Source organism: Ochotona princeps, chromosome 14 (assembly GCF_030435755.1).
Source record: "Ochotona princeps isolate mOchPri1 chromosome 14, mOchPri1.hap1, whole genome shotgun sequence".
NCBI classification, from domain to species: domain Eukaryota; kingdom Metazoa; phylum Chordata; class Mammalia; order Lagomorpha; family Ochotonidae; genus Ochotona; species Ochotona princeps.
The window spans coordinates 1,195,088-1,208,656 of record NC_080845.1 but is presented as its reverse complement, the minus strand read 5'-3'; the positions used below and the strand labels follow the sequence as shown (position 1 = coordinate 1,208,656).

The following is a 13,569-nucleotide window of genomic DNA, read 5'->3' as shown; positions in this document are numbered from 1 at the left end:
CACCCCGGGTCTCCTCCAGCTGCACGCTCAGAATCTGCTCCGGCCACCAACGGCGCGCGCCGCCGCCTCGGTGGGTCTTTGCTCAGAAGTGACTCAGGCAGATGTCCAGCCCTGGCCAGGGTGGACCGGGCTGGACCTGGCAATCCCTGGACACCAACCCCCTCAACCGTCATGGGGGAAGCACGGGGGACTGTCCCCATCCAACGTCCAGTGAAAAGCTCTGAGAGTGATAGGGCCCCATCACCCCACTCTCGCCCCTCCACCCTAGGGACAGTGACCAAGCGGAGTGAGGGGGCAGCAGAGCAACTCCAACAGAGGGGCCAGATCGGGGGAGGGAACGGTGTAGCCACGGTATTGGGACCTCGGACCGGACTGGCGGGGCAGGCGTCCACCCCAACAGCCAGGTCTCCCACACACCACACCAGAGTGGGTATCCCAGCCTGGCTCCCAGCTGCCCCTTCCACCCCTGGAGGCGGTGCTGATGGCTCTAGGCCCTGGGTCCCCACACCCTCACAGCTGGAGCGAGCTCCTAGCTCTGGGCTGCTGCCAGGCCTGGCCACGGCCACTGCAGGCACTGGATTGGAGAAGTGACCTGGACCCCCTACACCCTAAGTCACCACCTGTTCCGGGGCAAGTTCAGCCCTGAGGCCGGGGACACCACACAGCTCAGATGACCTGAGAATACAGGTGCCACAGCAATAGCTTCCCGTGTGGGCATGGGAACCCCTGGGGTGAGGGCTGCCTGGGAACACGGACACCAGCCCGGAGCGAGACCTGGGGACCCACTTCCTCCCTGAGCCCCAGCACACCCGGGCACACTGGGGAGAGCCCCTCCACCCCCCCCGCCGCAGCCACACACCAGGACGTCAGCCATCCTCAGGCACACGAGGGGTCTGGCCGGCTGCAAGGGCACCAGCCCTCGCACCCTGGTCCCTATACAGCCTCCTCGAGCACCACAAGCTCTTCTCCCACCCCAGCCTGGGTGTGCCCCGCTCAGTCACTCCTGGCCCTCCTGCAAGTCCACGCTGCAGCCAGAGCCCCGCTGGCTAATGGCTGAATTAACACCCCACACACCAGGGTGAGGAGAGGAGCCAGTTCGTGTCCTAGCTGCTCCACTGGCCTAGGAAAGCAGCAGAAAATGAACCAAAGCCTTGGGCCCCTGCACCCGCATGGGAGACCCAGAGAAGGCTCCTGGCTCCTGGCTTTGGATTGGCTCAGCTCCAGACACTGAAGCCACTTGGGTAGTGAGCCAGTAGACGGAAGATTTTCCTCTCTGTCTCTCCCTCTGTAAATCTGATTTTCCAATAAAAATAAATAAATATGTTTAAAAATTTTAATTAAAAAAGTACATTGTGCTATGCACAAATTAGGATGATGGACGACAGTGCTGCAGCGGCCAGCTCAGGACCCGCCCGCTCCTGGTGCCACAGGACGCCATGTCTCAGGTCTGCGGGAAGCCCTGGGCCCCACAGGTGAACCCAGACACGCTGTCCTCAGCCGCCACCCGAGGGACTGCCGGGGCAGGCGAGGCCCTAGGCAGAGGCCTGAGCCACAGCTGAGCCCCTCCACGCGTGCTCGTAACCGACCCCCACGAGCACGCAGGCCCAGGAGCAGCCAGGGCAGGCGCGTGTGTGGCAGGGTCAGCTCCCGGGAGTCGGAGGAGGGCTGAGGTGGGCTGCTCTGCTGGGGCACGCGAGGCGGCCTTGGCGGTGACATGCTGGCCGCACAGCCGGGGTGACCACTTCCCACGGCCAGCGCAATGGGACCTCCTAAGCCACAAGGGTGCAGGCTCAGGCGAGGGGGGCAGGGCAGCTGGTCCAGCTCGTTCCCACGCCCCAAAAAGCAGCTACGCGGATTGGCCAGAGCGCAGAACACACGCATACACACGGCACACACACAGTGCAGGCCCGAAGGCCCCAAGGTGACCCAGTCGCTGGGCAGGGGAGATGGAGCTACGAAAGCCATGGCTAAGCAGGCTGTTCTAGAACCTCCCACCAGCACCTGGCTGCCTCAGACAGCTAAAAGACCACTTCCTCCAGGAAGCCCTCCCCCAACTCTGTCCACCCACCCACTGGACACATGCTCCTGGTGTGCCCGCACCTCCCAGCTCCCATGTGACAGTGTCAAGTCCCCATCTCCCCCAACTCAGAGCTGGCCAGGGACCCCTCATTCCATTCCCGCAAAGGACACCAAGAAAGGCACAGATACCCCCACCCCCTCCTGGGGCCCAGACTGGCCCAGTTCAGGCAGGTGCAGATCTGGGATGGATGGGAGCGTGTGGGCCCCAGCAACAGCAGAGGGGGCTGAAGCTGTGCCCTCCCCGGCAACACAGCAGGTGACAGGCCAGACACTGACCAGGGCACCCCAAGAGTGGCAGCCTCCAGGCCAGCCTGCCGTCACTCAGGCCGGGGAGACCCCCTGGAGGGGGTGTCCCCACCTTGCCCAACCCCTCAGGCCCGCCGCTGCCTGCACACAGGGAGCCAAGTGCGTGCAGACCAGGCCCAGCTGAGCAATCCCACCAGTGACGTGCAGGCTCAAGGACACGCAGGGGTCAGCAGCCAAGCCAGGAGTCAACCCTGACACCAGAAGCCTTTCCTTCGCTGCCATGGGCACAGAGGCTGGGGAGGGGCAGGGGCAGCCCAACAGGCCACACAGCCTGGCCAGGACACATCGCCCGCCCTGCCCTGAACCACTTCCTTCCAGTTCTGGGATACAGCATGGAAGGCCCTAACCTGCCAGCACCCACACTCAGCGCACACGGGGTTGGGCTCCCCAGCCCTACAAAGGCCCAGAGTACGGGAATGTTGGCCACTACCTCTGAGACCAAGTCACACAAGGTCCACTTGGCGAGGGGCATGGTCAGCCCAAGCAAATAACCTGCTCCTTAGGCAAACTGCCAAGACTCCCGCACGAACTCCGCAGTGGAATCCTGCGTCTGGGGGAACCAGGGGGTGGCCCGGGCACAAGCTCTCCAGGTCGCGACCCGCCCAGCCTTGGGGAACAGTTCCTCTGCTTTGTCCTTCTCAGGACTCGGAAGCCAGCAGCAGTGCCACCATGCTACAGCATGTCCTCGGCCTCGGAGCAGCCAGGACCACGCAATGAGCACCCAGGACCACGCAATGAGCACCCAGGAACATGCATCGAGCAGCCAGGACCACGCAGGACCACATGCCGAGTACCCAGGACCACTCACCAAGCACCCAGGACCACACACTGGACATCCAAGACCACACACCTGCTGGTGGAGGGCTTGTCCTGCAGGGGAAGGCCACCAGCTGCGGAGTCCACCCTGCAGCCTGATCCCAGCCCTGTCAGGGACCTGTACAGAGTGGGCAGCCCCTGGGTGTCACAGCGCCCAAGCGCCCAGTGCCAAGAGCCCACTCTGCACTGGCACGGGCTGGACACTGGGGTCCAGATCCACTGTCTCCTCGAGTCAGTCCACAGGCCCCAGGAGGCAACTCCAACAAAGCCCCTTCCTGCAGTCACTGTGGTAGTTCAACAGGATAACCCTCCACCTCCAACACCCATATGGGCACCGGTTCAAGTCCCGGCTGCCCCACTTCCCATCCAGCTCCCTGCTTGTGGCCTGGGAAAGCGGCAAAGGATGCACCCATGTGGGAGACCTGGAAGAGGTTCCTGGCTACTGGCTTCAGATCAGCTCAGCTCTGGCCATTGAAGCTAACTGGAGAGTGAACCAGCAGATGGAAGATCTTTCTCTCTCTCTGACTCTGTAAATCTGCCTTTACAAAAACAGATTAAAAAATCTTAAAATAGAAAAAAAAAAAAGCAGCAGCCTCTTCCGCACACAGGAAGTGAGGGTCCCAGAGGACTGCTCTGTGGTCCCCACCAGGGACAAGTGGCCAGGCCAGGTGGGGTAGCACGTCCCAGGCGAGGGCCACACAGGAGGGGCTCAGCCCGAGTGGGCGGGCCTGGGGCTCTGGCGATCCAGGAGGGACGGGGGGCCACAGACGGGGCACTTCCTGGTAGCAGGAGCACAGGGCGCTGACACAGCATTGGGGAACACAGGAGCGGGGGTCAAAAAACAAGCCCCATCGAGGGGCAGGGGTGTCCCCATCACAGGACATCCCATGCGCCTCAGACACATCTGTGTTTCTCCACCGGCAGGAGGAGGCGGGGGGGAGGGGGCAGTAAGCCTCCGCCAGCCCAGAGGGACAGGGCCAGCCAGCCTAGGGCGCCCCGTCGGACTCGGGCACTGGGCTCTGAGCCGGTGACCACATCTCAGCCCCAGCTGCAGAGGCGGCAGCAGCCGGGGAAACAGCACCCGGACAAGCATGACCGGCAGGCTAGGCTCGCCAGGGCCGCGCAGCACCATCTCGCCACTGTCAGAGCTGTCTGGTGACTGCTACTGGGACGTGGATCCCACACAGCTCGGCCTGGGAAAGACACGGCTCCCACACAGCCAGGCCTGCTCCGGAATGGGTCGGGGGAGGGCAGCCTGGGGGCAGCTCCGGGCCTTCACCTACAGAGCCCTGGCTAGAAAACCCCTCCATTTCCACTTCTGGTCACCAGAAAGCCAGCTCAAGGCCACCTTCCCCAGGAAGCCAGCTGCAGTCACCCTGGCCCCAGGCATCCAGACACATGAACACAGCCCCAAGCAGGGTGACCCACACTGTCCCTGCAGCACTGGCCACACTCACGGCCACCTTTCCCGAGCTTTGTCCAGGCACAGGGGCTCCGCTGCCTCCTCCAGGGAGCAGACTTGGGGCGGAGCGTCCAGGTGCTCCCCGGGAGCCAAGGCCACCCAGGCAGCTCTGTGGGCCCCGGGGCCCAGCGTTCCACAGGACTGCACACTGGCTTGAGTCTGGCAGCAGGCAAGGGCACAAGGCCAAGACAGGACTCAACACTGGCCGCCACCGGGGTGTGCAGGGCCTGTGGCCTGGTTCCATGGCATCTGCCACCTGACAGGCCATGAAAAGCTTTTACGCTTGCAAATGAAAGAGGGGTCAAAGTAAAACTTCATGACACAACAAGATATAAAACTCACACGTGGTCCTCCGTCAGTAAGTTTTTACAGGGCGTCTGGTTAAACCTCCACCCACAGTGTTGGCATCCCATCCAGACACAGGTTCCAGGCCCAGCTGCTCCACTTCTGAGCCAGCTCCCTGTTTCCCTTGCCTGGGAAAGCAGCAGAGGGTGGGCCAGGTGCTGGGGCCCCTGCATCCACGTGGGAGACCTGGCCAGACAGAACAAGCTAATGGAAGCTCTCTCTGTGACCCTGCCTGTCAAAGAAACACGGTAAATCTTCATGTAAGTAGGTTTGGTCAGAGCACAGGTCGGCTGCAAATGGCAAAGGGTATCATGTGTCTGTAGCTTGGGACACCATGAGATGCGGGTGGCCAGGCCAGGGCCAGAGCAGACAAAGAGGCAGTTGGGAGGGAGGTGGTGGGAGCTGGGCTGCAGAGCTGGGGTCCTACTGCACCGTGTGGTCTCAGGCTCACCAGCTTGATGGCCACTCGTCCCTCATCTATGGGGTCCTTTCTGCCCACCTGTGAGGCTCACCATCCTCACCTGGAACCTGCATTGGTGCATAACCACGCCCCTCGAAGCCCCCCAGAAGGCCTGTGACAGGGAAGGGCTCACCCTCCTGCTCAGGTGCCTCCACCGCCCTGGCACTCTGACTCTTGGCCTCCCCAGCACCTGCCTGCTCTCTGGCTTCCTGAGGACAGGTGTGCCCTGAACGTGGCCCTGTGTGTCTGTTCCTCACCCTCTGTCCACTGCTTGGGCGGGACAGTGAAGACAGCAATGCTAAGATGTTTGTATTTCTAATGTGTGTGCTATCAGGAGTTCCAGGAGAGGGAGGCCTGGCAGTGATGGAGTGTGGGCAGAGAAGCCAGGGAAAGGTGCCTGTCTGCAGCTTTGGAAGTGTGTCCAGGTTATTCATTGCACGTCTCTTAGGATAACTTATATTGTTGGGGAAGCTGGGACATCGGGCTTCAGCTTAACGGACAGACTCCATGGTAATGGCCGTTTGTTCCTCTCAATCTTCGATTCAGACTGGATTGCCATATGGACTTGCGATTTGTCATTTCTAGTGGGCCCTGTTATCACCAGGCTTGGTTAATAAAGACTCATTAAGACATCCTAGACTTGTCTGGTGTGATCTCAGCTCACCCCCATCTCAGGACGCCACAGCTCACAGCCCATGGCCACGGCCTGGGCATGGGGCCAGGAGCCGGGACAAACCAGCAACCCAGCGGACAAACACCCCTTCTGGCCCAGCCTGGTCCAAAGGGGTCCCTAGCCTGGTCCTGCTTCCAGGTAAGGTTGCCACACCCCCCAGGGCCCCCACAGAGTGCCTCTGCCCCCCAGTCCAGGAGGCACGAAGTGCCCAGGGCCCTGGACGGCACACACAGCAGACGGCATGCAGGTACATGGGCATCCCCGCCCCAGACCCAGGCCTGGCCAGAACCAGATCTCCCACACAGCACGGAGCAGCCCTGTATGCCCCCGAAGTGACCCCTCAGGTCACGTGGACATCCCCTGGCAGGGTCACCTCTGCCCAGCCACCAGGGCCACAAACAGCCTGGTTCCATACTCCTGACGGCCCCACTTCCGGGCGAGGACAGCACGTAGGTACCAGAGGTGCCATTTCCACGCTTCCACTCTACTCTCGGTTACTCTAAAGACAGCGACAGACACAGAGAAAGATCTTCCACCTGCTGGTTCCCTCCCCAGGCACCCACAACAGGGCTGAGCCAAAAGCCAGGCCAAAGCCAGAAGCCAGAAGCTTCTTCCGGGACTTCCAGGTGGGTGCAGGAGCCACCATCAGCCATGTCCCCAGCCATGAGCAGGGAGCTGGACCGGAAGCGGAGCAGCCAGGACTTGAACCGGCGCCCGTTCGGGATGTCAATGCCCTGGGCAGTGGCCTAAGCCCAAGGTACAAGGCTGGCCCAGGCTCTGTTGGTACTGCACACAGCTCACTCTGCAGGCCACAGCAGAGGCCAGAATTCTGTAGCCTCAAGGCCTGAACCGTGGTCTCCTCAGCCATCCTGAGTCCTGGCGCCACAGCCAACCCCAGCTCCCTGCACCCCAGCAGCCGGCAAGGACGTCAGCATCTGGGTCCCTGCTCTGTGCAGGGGGCCACAATGGAGCTCCTGGCTCCTGGTTTCTGCCTGGCCCAGCCAGCTGTTCAAGCAATTGCAGAGAGGACCAGCAGAAAGATCTCTCTCTCTCTCTCTCTCTCTGTCTTTCAAATCTGTAAGAAATAAACAATGAACTCGCTGTTTACTATAACACTGAAATCTTAAGCTGCAGAGATGGGCCTGGTACAGTAGCCTAGTGGCTAAAGTCTTTGCCTTACATGCTCCAGGATCCCATATGGGCACCGGTTCATCTCTCAGCTGCTCCACTTCCCATCCAGCTCCCTGCTTGTGGCCTGGGAAAGCAGTCGAGGACGGTCCAAAGCCTTGGGACCCTGCACCCGTGCGGGAGACCTGGAAAGGCTCCTGGCTCCTGGCTTCAGATAGGCTCAGCTCCGGCTGTGGAGGCCACTTGGAGAGTGAACCAGCGAATGGAAGATCTGTCTCTCCTCCTCTCTGCATATCTGACTTTCCAATAAAAATAGATAAACCTTTAAAAAAAAACCTGCAAAGATGGCACGTACTGTATTTCTACTTGACAATAATGATGTGTGTAACTATAAAACAACCCTGGCCTGTACATACACACACATCCATGTTACACAGCCATGTCCAGACACACACACGTCCACCCCAATGCAGACCCTGAGAACGCCTGGAAGCAAGCCCAGTCCCCGAGCCCCTGGCTCCTAACAGCCCGCAGGGCCACCACGCCCCCGCTGGCCGGCACAGAGGTGCCAGGAAGCGGGCAGCACCGGGAATGGTGGCACAGGACAAGATGCACGCGGCAGGCTGAAGGCCCACACACCGCACCATGCGAGCAGCGACGAGCCGGCACGGCACGGTGTGGCACAGCAAGCCAGAATGCCGAGCGGTGGGAAGGAGGGAGGTGGGGAGGGGCCAGGGAAGGAGAGGAGTGGGCAGAGGGAGGGAACGAGATAGGCAGGCTTCCCCGAGACGCGTGGAAAATGCGAGTTATGAAAAACTATGCAAGGACTGCAACATTCTTGCTGCCAAGATAAGCATCTTGTAGGGCTTTGATGAGAGCCACGAGAAAGACAAGAGAGCGAACAGAGCAAGCAGAGAACAGGCGGGCAGGGCTCCCCAGAGGCCGGCGGCAGCTGGGCCAGGCGGGGGAATGCGGGAGCGTCGAGGAGGCCAGGCCTGCCACGTGCTTGGCAGCGGCCAGCTCACTGCAGCTGTGCCCTGTGGCCTGCACAGGATGGGCATCAGCCAGGAGCCAGGAGCCAGAGCCCGGCACGGCCTCCGCACCATGGGGACATCCTCACTTGTCAGCCCAAATGCCCGGCGCGATAGCCTCGTGGCTAACTCCTCGCCTTGCATGCACTGAGGTCCCATGTGAGCACCAGTTTGTATCCCAGCGGCCCCGCTTCCCATCCAGCTCCCTGCTTGTGGCCTGGGAAAGCAGTCGAGGACGGCCCAGAGCCTTGGGACCCTGCACCCGCGTGGGAGACCTGGAAAAAGCTCCCGGCTCCTGCTTTCGTATCGGCTCAGCTCTGGCCTTTGTGGTCACTTGGGGAGTGAATCATCAGGCAAAAGATCTTCCTCTCTGTATATCTGCCTTTCCAATAAAAATAGAATATGTTTAAAATTAAAATAAAAAGCAAACCTACTCTTAACTCCTTATTCCCACCCAGTAGTCCCGTCTACTTAGGCTGTGACAAAGTACCTAAGGTTCATGCTTGCTACCTTAGGAACAAAGTCATATTCAGCCGTGGAGTATGGGAGCTCACCCCCCAGCCAAGGAGGACTCCAGACCACCTGCCACCTGCCAGAACACCAGGTGTTCAGGGCCAAAGTCAGGCAGAACTAGGAAAGGCGAAGGGCCAGGTGGAGAGGGGCTGCTGGGTGGGGGGAGGCACAGCACCTGCCCGGCCACCCCCCGCATCAACTGGGAAACCACCAGGCCAGGCTGGCAACGGGCACCACACACACGGTGCTGTGACCCGGTCTAGGCAGCTGTGGCCACAGAGAATGCCCTGCGTATAGTCAATTCTGAGACATTGAGAGGTGCAGGGCACCCCAGGTGCCCCACTCCCCCCCGATCAGCCGGCCAAAGTGTCTCAGAAGGCAGACACTGCCCAGAATCATAGCCCTAGCCCTCCACTGCCTGGCACTCCCTGGCTGGCCACGAGCTTGCTTCACCGGTGATCCACAGCCCTCGGGCTGCCCGTCAGGGCTTTCTGGGAGGACTGGCTGCTCCCCTCCCCACGAGGCGGCAGGGCACCCAAAGGTGAGCCCAGCAGGAGGGCTCACCCGCACATACACTACTACCCCCAGGTGCCGCTCGCAGGGAGACAAGGGATGGCAAGCACGTCTCGGGCCAACGCCTACCACACCAGCATCCACATGGGCACCGGTTCAAGCCCCGGCTGCGCCACTTCCCATCCAGCTCCCTGCTCATTCGCCTGGGAAAGCAGAAGATGACCCCAGTGCTTGGACCCCTGACCCCACGTGGGCAACCAGGCTCTAGGCTTCACCCTGGCCCTGCCCTGGGGCACCTGAGGGATGGTCCACTGGGCACAAGAGCTGCCTGTGTTTCCATCAAACAGAGGAACCCTAACAAAACATGTGCATACCTGAGCCTCAGGAGCGAGCATGAAACCCAAGGTTTCCTGGCGGAGGGCCCTGAGTCAAGCCAGGAGAGGGGCGGGCTCACTGGGAGACTACAACATGGCCCTGGGTGGAGGCTGCAGCAGAGAGAGGAGCTGGCTCCGGAGAGCAAGTGAGAGAGGCTGGCGGGGCTGCGGGTAGGAGTGGGGGGCAGCTTCCTCTGTGCAATGACCCCGGGCAGACGGAGGCCGCGTGGGGGCCGCCCTGCAAGTGCCACCTGCAGACCCCAGCTAGGCCCTCGCGAAGCAGCTGCTCCAAATACAGCCCTGCCGCACAGTCAGCCGGCTGTGGCCTCGGCTAATTAGCTTAATTAAACCCAAGGCAGCTTCCAGGCCTTGTGGAGAGATTACACCCAGCGCAGCCCACTGCCTCCAGGAGCGGTGGAACAAGTCACCGCACCTTCCCGGCCAGAGATCCAGCACCGCCTGAGACACAGCAGGTGCTCCTTAAGTGCCTACAGCTAAGATGCTGCTGGGGCAACCGTCCCAGCTGAGACAACACCACCGGAGAGGGACCCAGCCCTCAGGAGCAGCCCGTGTGGCATTCCCAAAGCAGGAGACACAGGACATGCCTCTCCAAGCTGGACACATCCCGACTGGCCACGGCAGGCAATGGCAGGCCGGGAGCCTGCTGGCACCAGACAGCCAGGGCCGCAGCCCAGAGCCCACGGCCCACTGCCCACAGCCCAGAGCCCACGGCCTACAGCCTGCAGTTTAGTGCCCACGGCCATGGCCCACGACACGCCACACACCATCAACCACCCCAGAGAACCTGGCAACAGCGAGAGGGTAGCAGGAGCTGGGCTGCCCAACATACGCTGGGCGTCTGGCCCGCGCCACACAGCCCCTCTGAGCAGCTCCTCCCAGGAGGGCGCAGGATTCATAGGCCAGGCCAGAGGAGGCAGCCGTGGCTTCTCCGGCTCCCTGCCCCCATGGCCTGACCATAACACCTCCTCCCCCAACCTGGGAGCCCCCAAGTTCCTCTCCCGCCCCACGGGCCCCCAGGTAACACCTCTTCCTTACTTGTGGATGTGGGCACTTGGCAGGAAAATGGGGTGAACAGATCATTTCCGATGCAAAAGCACATCAGGCAGGCGTTGGCCTAGCGGCCAGGAGCCGGCCTGGGAGGCCAGTGTCCCCTAGCCAGTGCCTGGCTTCAATTCCTGGCCCTACTACCGAGTCCAGTCCGCCGCTAACGCACCCCTGGGAGCCCGCAGCGTGGCCCATACATGCTCCACGAGCCTTTCTTCCACCCACCCTGCCTACCCAGGCACGGTCGGAACCATCTGAGCTGACACGACACAGACCTACAGGCGCCTCTGTGAGGACAGCAGCCGTCCGAGCATGGAGCGAACACCCCACAGGGCTGTGCCATGGTGGAGCGAACACCCCACAGGGCTGTGCCAGGGTGGAGCGACCACCCCACAGGGCTGTGCAAGGGTGCAGTGACCACCCCACAGGTCGTGCAAGGGTGCAGTGACCACCCCACAGGGCGTGCAAGGGTGCAGTGACCACCCCACAGGGCTGTGCCAGGGTGCAGTGACCACCCCACAGGGCTATGCCAGGGTGCAGTGACCACCCCACAGGTCGTGCAAGGGTGCAGTGACCACCCCACAGGTCGTGCAAGGGTGCAGTGACCACCCCATGGCCCATCCGAGAGAGCAGTGACCACCCCACAGGCCCATCCGAGAGTGCAGTGACCACCCCACGGATCTCCCGCCACGGCGCAGACTGTACCTCCCTCTCCCAGCCTGTCCCCACAGCAGAGCCACGAGTCAGCCCGTCACCTGCCCCGGACAGGGCCACTCAGAGGTACTGACAGCTGCAGGATGTGGTCGGAGCACGTGGCTGTACAGACGCCAGGACAGCCGCTGCCGGCCAGTCCCCCAGACATCCTGCTGGGGGGACCCCAGAAGGCTCTGACCCCAACTTCCAGCACAGCGGTGGAGCCCAGCCACCGGCTCTGGCCAGCCAGGCCCCTCCTCTTCCCACCCTGCCCAAACCACAGCTGGGAGAGCAGCTCCACTGCCAGGCTCCTCCCAGCCTGCTGTGCCCACCCTCCCAGCCCTGCCTGAGCCCCAGCCTCCTGCCCCGGCAGCTCCCAGCTCACAGAATAAGGGAGCCCCTCCCCGGGACCCCAGGAGAGGACAGCCTGGTGGGGAGCTGGCTGCAGGGGACCCCCAGCACAGCCCGATCCTTACTGCATTCGAGGGGAGGGCAGTGCTCCCCCCACACACCCTGCACAGGGGAACCACGTCCTCCTCAGGCAGCCCAGCCAAAGGCCAGAGGCCGCGGGCCGCCGGGAAGCGGAAGGGGTGCTGACTCAGGCCAGCCCCCCCCCCAGGCCCGCTCCCACCACGAACGGCCGCTGTGCCCCCTACACCGTTACTGAGGACGGCAGGGCGCACGGCGCACCCTGACGGGAAGGTCGAGCGCCGAGCAGCGCCAGCCCAGACTCGGGCAGCGCCGGCCAGACCGAGCCCTCCTGAGCCGCCGCCGCGACACCCCAGTCCCCAGCGCGGGACGGAAGCCTCCCCCGCGTCCAAATCTTCGCCAAGTTCCCTTCCAGGGGCCAAGGAAGGCCGGTCCGGCCGGAGGAACGGACATTTTCCAGGCCGGCCCAACAGCCGCACGCGCCTCCGCCGCGACAAAGGCCACACTCCAGGGCCCGTCGGAGAGGCGGGGGTGCGGAGGAAGCGGCCGGGACGCTCTGGCCGGCCGGCGCCGAGGCGTCTTGCCTTGGGGATCCCCCAGGCGGCTCGCCGCGAGACACGGGGTCCAGGAGGAGGCGGAGGCCGCGAGGGGGCGGCACCCCGCCCCCCCACAGTGCGCCCCGCAGACCCCGAGGACTCGCGCCTGCGCCCCGCCCGAGCCCTCCCTCCGCGCTCCCAGCGCCCGCGCGTTGGTCCCCGGCGCTCGGCCACCGCGACGCTAAGCCCCGAGACTCGGCCTCCCCGCTCCCCGCAGCGGCGTGGCTGCGGACACTCGGCAGGGTGCCCGGGAGGCGGGGACCGGAGCTGGGGCGCAACCCGGCAGCAGCGCGGCCGGCGAAGGCGCTCCCCGGCATTGGGCGACTTGGGCCAACTTGGCACCCGCGGAGGTCGCCGCTCGCAGCAGCCGCCCCCGCACCCCCGCAGGCCGGGTCGCGCGCCCCTGTCCTGCGCCCTCACCTGGGACATCTGCGGCCGGAAGTTGATGTCCTTGAGGTCAATGGAGCCCGGAGAGAGGTTATGCAGCAGCTGGCACAGGAGGACCCCATCGCGCAGAGCCTGCGCCAGGTCGAAGACCACGGCCGAGGGCCACACGACGCGGTGGTTGGGCGGCAGGACCTTGCAGTCGATGAGCCAGCGGCCGCACTGCCGCCACTGCTCCATGGCGCCCGCGGCGCCGGCCGCGCGCTCAGCACCGCGCTCCGGCCCAAGTGCGGCGGCCGCGGGGCATCCCGCCCGCCCGCGCGGGGCTCGGCGGCCGGGGCGGGGCTTTGCGCGGACGGCCCCGGGTCCCCGCTGCACCGCCGCGCGTCTCCTCCTCTTCCTCCTCTTCCTCCTCCTCCTGCCGGGGCTCCCAGCCGTCCGCAGCTCCCGCCCACGTGCGGCCGCGCCGGTGTCCGCTTCACGCACACAAGTGCCCGCGGGCCCCAGGCCGGGCTCCACGCCGGCGGCCGCCACAGCGCTCCCCGATCCGCCCGGCCGTGCGCCTCATCCTGCGCTCGGGGCGCCCCGCGGCCGCCGCGCCTGCCCTGCCCGAGACAAAGGCCCGGCGGGTCGCCGGCTCCGCGCGTCCGGGGCCTGGCCGCTACGCCGCCGCCGCCGCTTTGTCCACCCCGCCCGAGGGCT

General features: G+C 63.7%; 1 protein-coding gene across 2 annotated transcripts in view; it reads right to left on the bottom strand.

The window, feature by feature from the left end:
- VAV2 (vav guanine nucleotide exchange factor 2) overlaps positions 1-13,569 on the bottom strand; it is a 92,143-nt gene extending 78,574 nt beyond the window's left edge. The window contains exon 1 of one of the 2 annotated variants that reach the window (XM_058672925.1): positions 12,904-13,569. In XM_058672925.1, the coding sequence (XP_058528908.1) occupies positions 12,904-13,107 (204 nt within the window). In that variant the 5' untranslated portion in view covers positions 13,108-13,569. The remainder of the gene's footprint in view (positions 1-12,903) is intronic. The other variant, XM_058672926.1, reaches the window with a different exon arrangement.